The sequence below is a fragment of the Amphibalanus amphitrite genome, unplaced genomic scaffold, assembly GCF_019059575.1.
Source record: "Amphibalanus amphitrite isolate SeventyFive unplaced genomic scaffold, NRLGWU_Aamphi_draft 000468F_arrow, whole genome shotgun sequence".
Taxonomy (NCBI): Eukaryota; Metazoa; Arthropoda; class Thecostraca; order Balanomorpha; family Balanidae; genus Amphibalanus; species Amphibalanus amphitrite.
This window is the reverse complement of record NW_024881962.1, coordinates 12308-28486: the sequence shown is the minus strand read 5'-3', so window position 1 is coordinate 28486 and position 16179 is coordinate 12308. Positions and strand designations below refer to the sequence as shown.

The 16179-nt window shown below is 51.3% G+C and overlaps 1 protein-coding gene across 2 annotated transcripts in view; it reads right to left on the bottom strand.

The window, feature by feature from the left end:
* LOC122392095 (alpha-1,3-mannosyl-glycoprotein 4-beta-N-acetylglucosaminyltransferase B-like) overlaps positions 1–16179 on the bottom strand; it is a 44274-nt gene that overhangs the window by 17423 nt on the left and 10672 nt on the right. The window contains exons 3-9 of one of the 2 annotated variants that reach the window (XM_043386606.1): positions 14835–14956; positions 9541–9591; positions 9036–9176; positions 5262–5473; positions 3940–4162; positions 2889–2937; positions 56–274 (exon numbers count right to left, since the gene is read on the bottom strand). In XM_043386606.1, coding sequence (XP_043242541.1) covers positions 56–274; positions 2889–2937; positions 3940–4162; positions 5262–5473; positions 9036–9176; positions 9541–9591; positions 14835–14925 — 986 coding nt within the window. In that variant the 5' untranslated portion in view covers positions 14926–14956. The remainder of the gene's footprint in view (positions 1–55; positions 275–2888; positions 2938–3939; positions 4163–5261; positions 5474–9035; positions 9177–9540; positions 9592–14834; positions 14957–16179) is intronic. The other variant, XM_043386607.1, reaches the window with a different exon arrangement.

Below are 16179 nucleotides of genomic sequence, written 5' to 3'. Positions count from 1 at the left end.
AGCTGAAGATCACACCAAGACCACACCTCACGGTCCCTCCCCGCGCCCCACTCACCCGGGTTTGGTCATGATGTCATCCTCCAACTGGACGTAAAACACGCCGCGCGGCCGGCAGTACATCATCAGGAAGGCGAAGTCGAGGTTCTGCTTGGTGCGCCACTGGACGCGCTCCAGCGGATCGTCCAGTGTGCGGCGCAGAGAGTCCCGGGGCGGGTAGTACTCGGCAGACGGGGAGATGATGTCCACCAGACCCGACTTTACCTCGGCCGGAAACCTGCCGGGGAAACGACAAGTTTCTAAAATAACCGAGCGAAATCGCAAGCAAAAACAAAAAAGGAGGTTGGGACCGTCCGTCAAGGAACAAGGGATGGTCGAAGGGAAGATCAGTAGGAATAGTTGACTGGGGATAGTGACCGAAAGACAGCAAGGGAGGAATCTATGGGGAATGATTGGTGTAACGACAGTCAACACATAGGAATGGTCGGAAAGGAGCGACCATTCTGTAAAAAGGGGAAGGACAAAATGGGCGGTACTGGCAACATATTCTGTTTGGCTTATTGACCTCGACCAAACTGGGTCAGCACAGTACACACGCAAATTATAGACCATCGTCGAGCAGAGTCACCCGCATACTGTATGGCGTTCGATAGCACCCACCAAAAACACGCACTGTCAGCCATCCGGGCCCGTCACAACAACCTGAGCCCTGTGATCAAACAGTCCTCAAGCACTGAGCACTGAATTCTCCGACCGGCATTACATGCAGAACGCATGCTGTCAATTCACCCTCGACCAGCCAACTCAACCGATAGGCATAGGCCTTTTCGACCAGCTGGCAGGAATATTACTAACCCAGTCTTCCGGTCTGAGGTCTGCTCATCAACCTCCCGTGACCCTAAGCCACTCCAATCCTGACCCCGGGTCACGAGCTCACGACCACGAGCGCCGGTCACGATCGGCGTCAGCTCACGGGCCCAATTCACGAGCAGGACGTCCGGCAGCCGGCGGCTCGCCGTCCATAAAAATGCCGTGGGAGCCGTGTTATTACCGCTGTGGCGGCCCGCCCCTGTACTGTGCTGATGGGGACTGCGAGCGGGCCGCCGACCGGGGGGAGGGGGATGGAGGGAGGGGGCGGGACGTAGCGCCGGGTCAGCAGCGATTACCGACACACCAGCTCAGCGACCGCCTTCTCGGTGGCCGAGTGTTCCAGCGCCAGCGATGAAAACATACCATGGACGTTCAAAGCACCGGCCTTCAATGAAAACACCGGCAGTGCAGAAAAAAGGTCAAAGACTACGGTCCAGTAGGCCTATAGACAAAACGTTGCAACACACGCGCAATCTGTTGCATGGCAACCATGTGTGCAAACGGAACATTTCCATAGGGTTCTATAGGGAATACAAAACTTTCGTGGGGCAAAAATGCTGAGTGGCACGAAGTAGGCTAGCAGCGGACTTGCATGATCAATAGCCTCCCACATGTGACTGAATGCGCGACCGACTGCACGTTAGGGTACTTTCTAACGGTGATGTCATACACAACACTCAATCCCTAAGTTGCCTTTTCACGGTATAGGAGCGATGAATGCACTAGTTATCGCAGTGGATCAGCATAAAACTGTCCGGTACAAAGGACTGCTCGATCACTAAATTTCCCACATACACTGATGAGGATTTCCGCCATAACGGATGTAATTGCTACAAATTTCATGGCTAAAGGTAAACCAGCGTATAACACCGTGACAAGCGTCATTCCTAGCAAGATTAATCAGATTCTTTACGTGTTACTAAAACACAAACACCGCCGTTTTATCATACCATCGTTCATATTCTAGCACATGACAGCGACGGACAAACTGCAGGAGGGAGTTGTAAAATTAATACCACTACCACCATTGTTTCAACTTGCATGCATACAACCGAGGCAAACATTTAGCACTGCTCTATTGTATTGAGAGTACCTTATGAAATTCACGATACAATTATCAAAAAACAATTACATGAATGGCGTACCGGTTTCGTCTCTACGACTTCATCAGCGCCGTTGTATCGAAAACAAGGAACTATAAGCACTGCTCTAGTCACCTCGACAACCCTTTTGACAATGCACGAACATCGGAAACTGTTCCATTCATCCTGTCCCGTTATCCAAAATGTAAAGTTCCCCCACGCCCACATCAATCAAAAGACTTGCTCGCCGCTTCAGTTTGGTTCACATCAATTCCGCAAACGCCGGCCGCTTCACTGCCGCGCTAAACCTCTTGCAGGTGTTTAAGCTTTGCGGACTTTCATCGACCAAAAACCAGGTGCCAGAGCTGCGAACTCATTCAGAGGGAACTACCATCGCCGGCAGGTGCTAACAGCTTCGTGCAGGTGCTCATTGACACAGCAGTGCCGTCCCTCAGCGTAGTGGCGGCTGATGGAACGGGTCGAGCAGGGCCATTCATAGAACAATCGGGGCGCTGTTCTATCCAGTGCCCACGTCAGACGCTGGTGGGGTAGACTGTCGTAATGGTAATGTAGGAATAATACCGAAGTGAGGGGTATTGCGGCACTAGCGACGTACCAAAACAGAGGAGGGTTTTCAGCAGCCGGAACAAGGATGAGGGACGAGCTCCGAGAAATCGGATGGCGTCGAGCCCGGCTGTTTGGCACAGGTGATGCCGCATCCGGCCTACGGCCAGCACGGGTCGATACAACAAACTTCCCAGGTGGTGTGACGGCACTGCACGCGAGGCCCGCCAATCAAACAAGCGGTAAACCACCGTATCCCAAACACGCCCGCCTCCCTACCGGCCCGACGCAGCAGTCACGTCCGACCTCATCACTCCCAAACAGCCACAGAACCCTGAGTGTAACGCCGAGAGTTGGCCTATCGTGATCACTCACTTGTCCTGGATTTCCTGTGCCGTCCGGCTGCAGTACTCCGCATCCGTCTGAGGGAACGAAAACAGATTAGATGCAAGCAGTGGAGTGGAGGGGACGGACAGACGGGAAACGCTTCACAACGCGATAGAATAGCAACGGCGACACTCGGAACGTCGCTGAAAAAATATAGTCACGACCCAAGGTTCAGCTATGGCGTAGCTATGGACACCAATGCTAAAAACATCACAATCAAAGAAAAAGAAACAATGGTTGTCAGGAAGCGACTGCAGAACGGCTCATTCTAGCCAGACTTATTACGAATTTCTGAAACAAGATAGCGGCATTACGAGCCGGCGATACAGGACGCTTCAGATTGGAAATTCATAGTTTATCAGTCCCCCACCCAGCTTGTGTTCAACACGCAGGAAACCATGACAACGCGCCAACACACATCTCACACTAAAATTACAGGACTTTAATCCAAGCGTCATAGAAACAGACCAACAGAAGGGCAGCGGGCCCGGGTGCGGCGCATGACAGGGAGCCTTTAGCCTTGAGGTTGCGTGCTCAGCAATGTAGCTTTATGGTTATTTACAGGCAAAAGGCCGACGTTTGTCACGCAAATGTACAACGCAAATGACGTATGTTGTCGCATTCTGACAGCAATGCTGTGGAACTACTTGGTCACTGGGGACAGAAAACGGCACGAGAACCAAACATCAATCAATTTAACAAAGTGCCGCAAAAAAGGCTTTTAGGTGAGCAGTGCATCACGCCTGGGAAATAAACGAGGTAAAAAAAAAAATATGGTATTGACTTCAGCACATTGCAAAGCCTACTAAAACTTTCAGAAAAATTTCGACTGATTCACTCACTCACTCACTCACTCACTCACTCACTCACTCACTCACTCACTCACTCACTCACTCACTCACTCACTCACTCACTCACTCACTCACTCACTCCTCACTCACTCACTCACTCACTCACTCACTCACTCACCACTCACTCACTCACTCACTCACTCACTCACTCACTCACTCACTCACTCACTCACTCACTCACTCACTCTCGGCAATGAAGACAACAATGAGCGTCTCCAGCCTCTCCGACTCAGACATAGAGTCGATGAGGTTTTTCAGTGTCGATATGAGGTAGTTTTGCACCTCACGTTTGACTGTGGGCAGTCCCATGACCACAGTCACGTCCCGCCGACCCTGACTGACGTGTAGCGCCGGTGTCAGCGCGTCGGGCCGGCCCAGCAGGTGCGGTAGGTAGGTGAGAAGACCGGGCACCTGGTGGGGTCAGAGGTGAGCGGTTAGAGGCTGGGTGAGAGCCGACAGGATAGTTGTCAGGAGAAATATGGAGCGGGCAGCAGTATAACACAATCTATCAATTTGGATAAAGAGCGAGATCCAATAAAAATACATACACTTCGCACTTAAACTTCCACTTTCCACAAAATACATACATGTACTTTCCACTTCTATCTCAACATTGAAAATCCCCATCCTGCGATATTTCATCAATACTGGGAGTCAGGGACGTACCCAGGGCGGGAGACGGCGGACGGGGCGCCTCGCCTCCCCCCTTGGGGTTTTCAGGGCTTCCGGATGGAATCAGGGCCCCCGCGGGCCGAAGGCCTACGTTGGCCAAAATCACGTCCGAGGCGAACGAAATTCACGGAAATCCCAAAAATCGCGTCAGGACAATCAGAGCCCTCTGACCAGCATGACAACTAGGGTCCTTCTGGGCCTCCTGTAAATAGCCGCTAGTGTCTGTGTCTGACCGCTAGGGTCCATCTAACTCCTCAGTAGAGAGGAGGCCCTCTGTAGGTAGGAAGTCCTCTGTAGTGAGGATGCCCCTTTAGAGAAGAGGCTCTCAATAGAAAGGAGGCCCTCTGTAGAGGGGAGGCCCCCGGGATTCCTCCGTTCCCTCCACCACCCCCCCCCCCCCTTGGCCAAATCCTAGGTACAGTCCACAGCAGAAGTAATGTGGGGTTTCAGTCATGGGTATGTTCTGCTTCTGAAGCTTAGGAACGATTAGCCAGACTACAATGAAACTTTGAATGTAGCTTATATGTATCGTCACCCTTGCAGCTGCAACTTTAGCTATTGACATCTTCTTTTCGATCACTCCGCATTAAACAATCGCCAGTCAAAGCCAATCGTTGAGATTGGTAAAACCCTACATTACTTTAGCGGTGGGCTGTACGTGCCTGCTGGAAGTTTCGGAAAATGCTGACGGTGTCACGGCCATAACAAGTAGGTACTGTGAATGCCAGCTTGAATTATTGATGTTACAGGAAGTCGCTTAAATTTTAAGACAAGTCCCAGAAGTGCCGCACCGCGTCCTATAATCGTGCACTTCCCGTGTCACATCAAGCTTGCCTACCTCCATATCGCTGTTGATCTCCTGCAGATGAGTGAGCGGCACCCCGGAAACAGCTGCTGGCAGCGCTCCGGGCACCGTCCGACCTCGCGGGGTCGTCGTGTCGTTCAGCTCATGTGGCGGCGCGAGCTGCGCCAGCTGCTGCTGCGACGGAGGTAGCACTGGAGGTCCCTCCTCCTGCTGCCGCTGCTGCTGCTGGGACGGCGCTTTCACAGCTGAGGGAGGAGATTGGCAATGTTGGCACAGCGACAGCGGATATGATTGCGTATGACGGCGGGCTGACGCATCGGGATGAATGAGGGAGGAACACACGAGCAAGGGCCACTCGCACTAGCAAACAACGTAAGATGGGCTAGCGTCATAGCGCTGATCAATGTCAACCCTACTGCACCAGCCACAGTAGGCAAACTAATCCGTCAGGCTACACGCAAAGGTTCACTTTTACCGAAATAATGCAGAATCAAAGAAACTAAAATAACACCTCCAATGGAAACAAATTAAAAATGCCCGACTTTACCAACGCCAAACAATGTGAGCCCTGACATATTCATACACCTACCCAGCTATGCGCGCCATTGCGCCAATAGCCTCACGGCATGTATGACGACGACACGCCAACAACAGGCTCGCCCCTCGCATTACTACAATACAGTGGCAGTGCCCCGCCCGCCCAATTCGTTTGTATTCAGTCGATCTGTATTCAGCCAATATACACGGACCCACAGTCCATCCCACGATTATGAGAAGAATCAATACGTGTCGTCCGTAGCTACTCGTCGAAAGGCATTGGGAAAAGGGACAGACAGGTACGACAGATAAGTAGCTCATAATTGTGTCAACACACACAGTAGGTAGGTGATGACACACAGTAGGTAGGTGATGGCCCACACGTAGTATCGCTTTTTCCGTAACTGTGTGGTACCAATAACAATTCATTTAGTAAAGAGCGTCCCTTCGATGGGATCTCAGGTTTAATTCATTGATAATTATAAAACTATAGTGAGATCGATGAAATACTTTGCTCAAAATTCTTAGAAAAATGAAGGAAAACAGAATTTATATAAAAGAGACTGACATTTCATTCTTGTGGCTTCTTCAGAGTGACCATTTCAAACATTCATTTATGGGAACAGAGATGGAGAACGCGCGGATAACATTCTTTGAAACACTGATCACAAGTTGTTGCTACCATAAATAGCAGTGCTCAATTTAACATTAAACCCTCCCCATTAAGTAAATGATAAAATAAGCACATAATTTACTATCACCATCCTCCCCAAGACTAGCAGCATAAGCATAAGGAAATGAAAATCGCATGTTTGAAGCCATCAATAAAACACGCACGACAACTACCGAAATGTAGCAATTACTTATGATTGGCACCTACTCCAATGCATCAATACATCAATTGACACCTACCGAAATGTAGCAATCAACTATGATTGACACCTACTCCAATTCCTCAATACATCACGACGAGCACCGTGCAACATAGTACCGACATATCGATCAATGGTTGACAATAACATAGCACAGCTCAGTGCCATGGCCCACACGAGTATCACTTTTTCCGTAATTGTGTGGCACCAATAACATTTAATTTCGTTAAGGAGTATCCCTTCGATAGGATCTGAGGTTTAATTCGTTAATAACTATAAAAAGCAATTACATTTGGACGTGGGACGGGAGGGGGCGCTGACGCGCCACGGCTGAAGTTACAGCCGCGCCGTCCCGCTCCCGTCGCCGTTTTATTTCGGAGCTGAGCTCGGCTGGGCGGCAGCTTTATTCCTCTCACTCGATCGAGCGCGGCTCAGCCGAGCCCCAGCGGCGCTAGTACAGGCCAGCTCCATTTCCGGCGCGCCGGAGACGACCATGGCGCGCCGTTTGCGCCGCGTCGGAGGCACTCGTGGTGCACTACCCACGGCGTGTCAGAGGCGCTCGTACTAAGCCAGGATTTGTAGGGCGGGTTGGGTAGTAGCGCATGGGACGTGTCGACTGGAGCCTGGTCGATCCCGGGTCACTGGCGTCAGCCCCGCCCTCCCTCGGCTCTCACGCCCCCCCCCTACAATCACCACCATCAGCACCAATAACTAACGAGTCAGCGGTTGAAGGTCAACAGGGGGACCACGCCCCCAACACCCGGATACCTCCACACGCACGTCGTACGACCCCCCCCCCCCGACCCACAGCGGGCCGATCCCCAGGGTATCGAGCGCCCAACGACACACCTGTCCTACAAATACCGACCACTTTGGTGATGGTAAACACTGGATACATGATGGCAAACACAGGGCAGATTAAGTTAATTGAGCATGGTGGCTTTTTCCTGCACAAGGAAAAACAACGGTAGAAACAGAAAATGCAGGACGATAACATATTGCGACACAGACGGCACAAAACAACGGAATCAAAGCCATTGCGCTTGCTCCACATTAGCGCTTGACGAAAATGTAGGCAGCTACCACTACGACAATGGAAAGAAAACTAGCATAAAACAAAAATATTTGGGAAAATAGCAAGTCAAAATGAAGAAAAGATATTTAAATTTTCAAATGCAAAATACAACTAAAAAGCGGAATATTTATTGCAAGGCTTATTCATTTACCCATGCCAAATATTTAAATAGTGACCCGAGCTTTACCAAATAACAGTTCAACTTGCGAAATATTGAACTAATTTAAATCATTAGTGAATAAAGACCTGCCAAAAGCATGCCACTTATTGCCACACGCACAATGCATGTGGCTTGCCAACACAATCAGATGGCCGGAAACAGAGACGCTGAGTCAGCCACTAATAACAATAGACCAATCTAATGGTTCCTGCACTTTGAATAAAAGTACGCACATGTGTGGTGCATTCATATGCCTGCCAGACACTTTCAATGGTTATGCAACAGCCGGTTGGCTCGGAATTAGCTTAGTGCGTGGCGTAGTCCGCCCCCCCCCCCCCCTGGAGTACCGAGCTGGGATGAAGTTACAGGTCGCCCGTACCTGCACAATTATTTTCATTTTCAAATTTCGCCACAGGCCTTAGAGGCAGCACAACCTCTCCTATGTTTCATTTACCTCACCAGTCACCACCGAGTCGGACCGACCATTCAGCCACCTCCGTCCCCACCCATCTTCGTCCCCTCCCCTCTCATCTCCGTCTCCGTCTCCGTCTCCGTCTCCGTCTCCGTCTCCGTCTCCGTCAGTCCCGACACTCGCCTCTCCGTCTCAATCACTGTCGCCGTCACTCCCCATCTCAGATTCGTTCCTAGCTGGGTCAATCCATTATCAATGGATCGTCTCCGTAACCCTCTATCCCCCCTCGGGGTAGAGAGCTGCCCCTACATTCACCGGTCATAGGCGAGTCCTCCTCCAGTCCTCCACGACTCACCGTCACCGTCATAATCACCGATCACCCCGATCTTAGGCTTATCCTCGTTTCTGTCTCCATCCTTATCCCATTCCCGGACGCTGTTCGATCGCCGTCTTTTTAATAAAGCAGGCTACTAGCTTGCTGATAGAAAATAGAAATGGTGTTAGTATAAGTGGTGGTGGTAAGTGGCGAACCACTATTAGTTTTTCGGCTCCTCATAAGTCGAAATCACGCAGTCTTTGCGTTTCATAATTCATCAATGAGAGCCCAAGAAACGCCAGCAACGAACTACCATATTGAGAAAACCGACAGCGTGCTGATAAAAAGACACCGAACGGCGCTTCACTGTCCCCGCCCTCGTCCCCGTACCCCAGCTATGCCCCGATCCCCACCCGTCTCCCTGCTCTCACTCACCGGCGGCGCCGTAGGTGTCCAGCTGTCTGTTGAGCACCATCACGTCTTTCCGCCGCTCCCTGTTGGTCATTTCGGCGTGCTGCACGCGCTGGCGCAGCTCCGCCAGCTGCTGAACCAGCGTCCGTTCCAGCCGGGTGTCCACTGCGGCCAGAGGTCACAGAACAGCAGGTCAGGGTGGTGGTGCAGTGACCAGGTCAACACGCAGAGAAGCGGGGAGCAGAGAGAGCAAGTCAGGGTACGGGGCGCGGGGAGCGGGGTGAAGAGAGCAGGTCAGGGCGCGGGGAGCAGGGTACAGGTCAGGGCGCGGGTCACAGCGCGCAGGTCAGGGCGCAGGCCGAAGGGCGCAAAGAGAGCAAGCAGATCAGGTCAGGACTTAAACTCGCATTTATTTAGGGTCTTAATTATTTTCACTTTCATAAACATAGAGGCGTGTCTAATGTCGATGAAGGTAGAACAATGTCCAACTGCACATCAAAACTACGTTTGCGAAGAAGATAAAACGCACCTGTTTTATCACTCCCTGACGGAAGACCCCTGCCGGTACAGTCCGAAGGATCTGAAGGAACAGGCAAGGTGTTGGATGGGTTAGCATAAAATGCTATGATGGAAGAGGGATAGGTGAATTTATTAACAAAACATCGTGAAATATGATTTTTTCGTCGAAAAAGTAATATTTGGAGAATCCAAGCAAAAAATCGCAGCACGGAACATAATTCTACAAATTGCGTGCTGATGAATTCCTTGCTCCAATTAATTCAAGTAGGCACTTCTTCGCCTTCCATCTTCATTAGATTCACAAATAACGCGATTTGTTAATTAGATGGTGCACATTCTATTTCAGCCAGCTGTTGGCTTCCCGCTAGAGTGAAATCTGGCAGAGATGGTAACTTTAAGACGGACCATTTTAACTACAGCCCGTGTCGCCGCCAGCCATGAAACACAGTTCCAAGTTTAAAATATCGCCTACTTTGAGCATCATACGTATGCGGATAATACCCCCCAGCCGGCTATTCCTAGCTTGGCAAACGGCCAGCGGCTGCCTGTAAGGGCTCAGCGATCCGACGCCACTTATGAAGCGGCTAAGTCCGCTGGGCCGGCCATTACGGCGACAAGTGTCTATTTTGGCCGGCCCGCCGGGCGCCGGATCCTGCCCCCATTCAGCTGTGTGTCCTTGTGGCTGTGGGCCCGGTTCACCCAGTCACCGATAGGTCGGGTCATCGAACCACCGCAGGGTCGGGCCACCCAATCAGAGGAATGACGGGTCATTCAGCCAGAGTTAGGCCGGGTCACCCAGTTACTACAGGACTTGTCACCCAGCCACCGCTGAGCCAGGTCACCCGGTTAGTACAGGCGAGGCCATCAAATCACCACAGGGTCTAGTCAACCAATCAGAGTTAGGTCGGGTCACTCAGTCACAGTCTTCCCCGGTCACCCAGATTACCCAATTACAGCCCAGTACAGCTACAGCCAGTACAGTCGCTCAGTCAGACGCATTTCCAGAAGCAGAGCCAATTTACTTGTAACTTTGGTGATTTAGCGTTACGAGGCCGGCATTCACCAGCAGATGAACGTGATGGCCATGTCGTCTCCACACCACCCGGCCTCCCATCCCTGATCAGCATGTAGGGGTAAACGTCAGCATCAAGAGGTCACGAATGGTCACAGGCCTGGCCCATGGGGTTGATGTTTACATCACTAGGCAAGGGAAAACGCAACGTTAGGCGGCACTGAACACTCATCGTGCTGATTCAGCATCCCTGCCAATCATTCAGCAGTAACGTACAATTACTTCAAACAACTGATTTAGGGCTTTCCAAAGCGGCTCAATGCTCATTCTTTTTAAAGAAAGCTTCATTGAGTGACGGAACGGAGGACAAAACAATACATTGACGCTTTTTACGTCAATGGCATTCATTCTGTGAATGTCGCAGTAGTATTAGCATAATCACGTTCTATTTCGGGCGAACTACGTATCGTGCTCGTATTCGTCTCACTCTTCAGAATTTACATGCAGCTAGGTGATGGAAAAGAGGGGATAATAAGCTTATACAAATGTGGACGAAAAGAGCACAAACATAGCCACTGCCATTAACCAGCAAATATATAAATCAATTGTTTATCTAGGTAACGAATGATTGACCACAATGTGAGGTCATTGGCATTCAGACGGGCCGCATTCCCTTCAGCCGTCAACTGGACCCTGTTGATCCCAGCAGGGCTCATAATGTGTGAACCAGTATCGTTTTGACGTGAGGCCTTCGTAGGTAGGGACACCGAGCCAGATAATGATAGAAAAGCGCGGCTGCGCGAGCCTCCCTTCTCCCCCCCTCCACCCCTCCTTCTAAGAAAATGGTCTACGGCACAGAGCAAACCACTGTCACACCCGCATTCTTCTTCAATGTCAGAAATGAGCAACCGCAGACACTACTTTGCTCTGTGTTTTTGTTCTTAACGATGCCCATCTGTTTATCTAGAGCGGGTGCAGAGCGATAAGCCAGGCCCGTAGCTGGTCGGCATTGGATTGTGTTACAACAAAGCAGATCCTCGCACAAGGCCATATCTGGTGATTGTTGACTCCAGAAGGCAAGACAGATCCCAGCGAGCGGAACGACCATCTGCTGGGGTTCAGTATACCAAAAAGATCCGCACTGGTGGCCGTACGATCGGCTCATACCGACTTTGTCCCCAAATGCTCGTTCTTTGGAGCCCAGCAGCCTTGTTTCGTTTCGTGATACAGTCGCTGCCTGTGGTTACAGGTGTCCAAAGCCCGGTTGGGACTGCTAGCTCTAACTGATCCGTGCGCTTGTGGTCTTCGATGAGGAATACAGGCCGCTGGAGATAGAACGCCAGGTGCAGTGTGCAGGCCTCAAATCTTAGCGTCTATTGTTCAGTGGGCATACAGGCTCAAGCGATAAGCTCCAAAAAAATCCGCCCACATGCTAACCTCCTCCCACACTCGTCGAGCCGCACACCAAACAACAAGCCAAACCCACTACTACGTTGGACCCAGCAGCTCCCCACACCGGATCCCCCACGCCGGGTCCGGTCGGGAGGCGGGCAGGACCGGTCAGACGCGACATCCGATACACACCTGTTACTTGATCTGACCCGACCCACCGGCAGCTGTGTGCTACAGGTCAACCAAAGTGGGTCCAACTCTCCAAGATGGTGGCGAGATGGGCGCACAGCGACTCTGTTCCTAAAGCGTAAAATTATACACTTAGCTCAGAAATAAGATGCTTCGATTTGATTAATCATGAAAAAGACACGGTATGGTTCAGGCACTATCTCCAAGGTAATTCTCCGCAGATTAGAGCTCATTGCGCTAAGCTGACAGGTCTGTCATTCTTTCAAAGTCTTTGTCAATAGAATCCGAAGCTTTCCAAGGGGATCTCTCAGCTGTCTGCTGTTCTCCATATTCGCAAACAATCTGTGTCTCCACGTCCCTGATGTCCCGATCGTACAGTTTGCCGATGACACTCAGATCTTAGTATCTGGTAAAAAGGCTGACTTAGCTGGCTTAATCCTGAGAATGGAGCGGACTCTAGACGAGAATGTTTGCAAGGTTTTGCTCAAACAACATGAAAGTGAACGCGTCAAAAACTCGTGGATTGTAACGTGGATTGTACTCGGAACACGTCAGATGCTGAAAGGACTGCCTTCTGGTAGCATTCGCTTCGCCAATGCAACTGTTCACGAGCCCGAATCTGTCAAAAATATCGGCCTCGTTATTGACAGACATCTGACGTATCATGGCCATGTCAATTGTCAGCTATGTCGTGTCCAGTCGTGTCAAAGGGCACGGGATCGCTATTGGCGCAACAACACGAAGAACGTGTTACCGCCGTCCACGCTGATACCGATCGTGTCCTCTCTCGTATTGTCTGCACTGCGCTACTGCATATCTATTTACGGGACATGCAGCACCACTGAGCTTCACCGGGTACAAAAAGTGTTGAATTTTTGTGCACGCGTTTAAGTGGCCGGCGGAAGTATTGCCATGTGAGCGATGTCTTGGATGAGCTGAAGTGGCTCAGCGCTACAAACTTAGTCCTGTACCACAGAATATGCAACGTGCGAATCATCGTTCAGACGGGTCAGCCTTCTGCTATCGCGTGCAAGCTTGAAAACGCGACAGACCACGGACATGACACCCGCAACGCACAGAGACTGCGATTACCGTGGATACATACTGAGACGGGGCGAAGGCAGCTGCTGTATAGTGGTGTGGACGCATACAACGCGTTCACTGCAGTTTATGACGGGCGAATGACATTTAACCCTCGCATGTGTGCGGCGTTTGCCAGCTTCTAATGTGTAGGGGGGGGGGGGGGGTCGGTTGGACCCCCCCCTTGCCGTTTGGCCCCTGATCGAGATAGAGCTTCGCGGAAAAAACGAGCGTGTTGCCCGTGACGAGAGGAAGCCGATGATACCCAATTTTAAGGTCCTAGGTCATTGGTTGACCTTCCAGGTCAGGTCAATGACCCAAAGTCGGGAAAATCGGGACCTGTTAGAAAGTCGTAAAGTGTGGCTGCTAAGGGGTTTTTTCGGGGTGCTGATCACGAATATCGTGTTAGTTTTGATCACAGATGATGTCTTGAAGCATTTAGACCAGGTCGGGTCAGGTCAGGTCAGGTCAACCAGTAGGCGTCGTGACGGTATTCGTAGTACGTGTCAACCGCCTCTGACAGCTTCGTAACATGTTACGAAGTCACCAAAACTACTTCGTAAATGTTCAAATGGTTGCTAAATTCGAATTCAGCTCCAAAAACTAGCCTAGAAACATGTAAAACTCGAAAAAGTGAACCGAGGTCACCCGAGGTCACCAAAGGTCAATGACCTGACCTGACCTTCAGGTGACCTTGACACACACGGGAGTAACATCAAATCACATGTTTGAACGTTTGAAACCACGAAAAGCTTGCAAACAGCGCGGCTAGTGCGAGCCGACATACGCGAAATCGCGATTCCGGCCAAACATGGTCTCGGAAAAGAGGTCACAGGTCAAAGGTCATTTGGGTCAGGGTCATGAAATTTTCAGGGTAGGTGTAAAATTGATCAATGAGAGGGTACTGAAAGTTTCGTCGCGATCGGCCGCTTTTTACGCGAGTTATTCGCGAAAAACCATGGGGGGGGTCCATCCGACCCCCCCCCCTACACATGCGAGGGTTAAGAGAGCTGTAAAAGTTCACTTGCTCCAAACTCAGACGTGAAGACGTTGACCGTATGCCGATTCACTGTGATAATGAACATGTGGTGTGACTGTGACATCGTGCCCTTTTTTAATCACTTGACATTGCGTTAATGAAAAGTCGCATTTATGTGAATTTAACGTGTATAAATGAACTTGAACTTGAACTTGAAAAATGCCTGTCATCCAGCTGTCTGTAAACCTACGCAATTAACTTGTCACATCAGCAAGGGTAAAAAATAACAATAATTGTCTCACATAGATACTAAAGTAATGCACAGCCCAAATTTTCCATTGCACTGCCATCGGAATCACTCGCAACAATGCATACCGAGCATAAAAATGTAGATCATTTGGCTAAACACGCCAAAGCAGCCTTGGGGTGCAAGGAACTTGATGCAAGAGGAGTTAGGATTGCAGCTCTAACCATGACGATCTACTGCCTTTGTTCTGCCGCTGTACTGGCGCTGCGTTGTTAAGCATGGAACTTCCACATGGATAGTACACGCTGCAACACTGAACACATCTGAGGTGCCATTATTAGATGAACGAACAGCGTTACACCCACACGTTTCTGCCTTGCTCGTTAGACGCGGTACGGCACTCACCTGGCTGGTTGAGCAGCACGATCAGCGAGAAGGGCAGCAGCAGCATGGCCAAGCAGAAGGCCAGCTGACGCCGAGAGCGCGGACAGCCCATGGCTGCCGACGGTCGGCCGCCGGGCCGCGCTCTGTCGGAGTCGACGGGGAGGTAGTGAGATATTGACACAAGACACCGATATAGGAACTAGTAGATGGTCAGCGATCGACGGAGCGCCGTGAGATATAGACACAGAGCACAGATGGAGGGCGCTGGTAGATAGTCAGCGTCAGCGATCGCCGGGCAGCGCTCAGCAGGCAGAGGTCAGCCGTAATCGGTCAGCGGCCAGCGATCAGCAGTCAGTATTTGACCGACTAACGAACGGTCAGCATCAGTCCTCACTGGATCCAGCCTTCACAATCTTCACCTGTCGCTATACGGCTCAGCAGTCTGCCCCTGCTGAAGGGGCTGTAGTAGGCGCCACACGAGCACAAGGCACTGCTGGACGGGTAAAAAATTCGACACCAACACGGAATGCGTCCAGCTTCGAGATTCGACGGCCTGGTGAATCGCCGGCACTACAGAGCACCTCTCGCGGCACGCACACCGGTCTGACCGCACCCACCGGCCGCCCCGGGCTCAGCCGACCGACTGCCGACGAGGTCCGTCCGCAGCCGACGACGAGAGGCGGCCCCCAGTCGTGCCCCCCCCCCCCCAGTCCAGCACTCGGACCCGCCTGGACCGACCGTATCGCGACTGCACCAAACGGTAGGATTACACCCACACAAGCGGATCTGGATTCTCGCCTGTGTCGGTTGTCGCTGGAGCCTACTTACATATTCCCACAATGCTCCGCTTTTGCGTGCAGTAATTTTTCATCTTTCCAAGCCCCACAATGTGAAATTCGATTGCACTCTTCGCTATGACGGAAAGCTTCCCATTTGAATTACATAAATACATATATCGCCGGTCCAAGCACGGACCCCAGGCCAACCCCTGGCGCGTCCACTCTGCAGCACATACCGGGTGACCACAGGCGCGTAACGACGGGGTACGCGGACCATTGTGTTTGCACTGAGGTCCCGGAACAATGTGACGGTCCGTCACGCCCGTCACACTGTCCGGTCACGCCCGTGACGCCGCCCAATGGCCGTGACCGCAGTCATGTCACCTCTACGGTGTACCATGCCCGGTTGGAGGTGGGCGGCTGGCCAGAAGGACCCGATCAGCTGGGACGCTGGTTAAACAGCATAGATGGACGTCTATTTTATCTGAGCTGAGATACCAGTGGATTTCAGCTCAGATATAACGCCGCCCAGACTGGATTCTGGTCCCGTTGGGCTGTTATATTGGTTTGTTTAGCTGAGATACCAG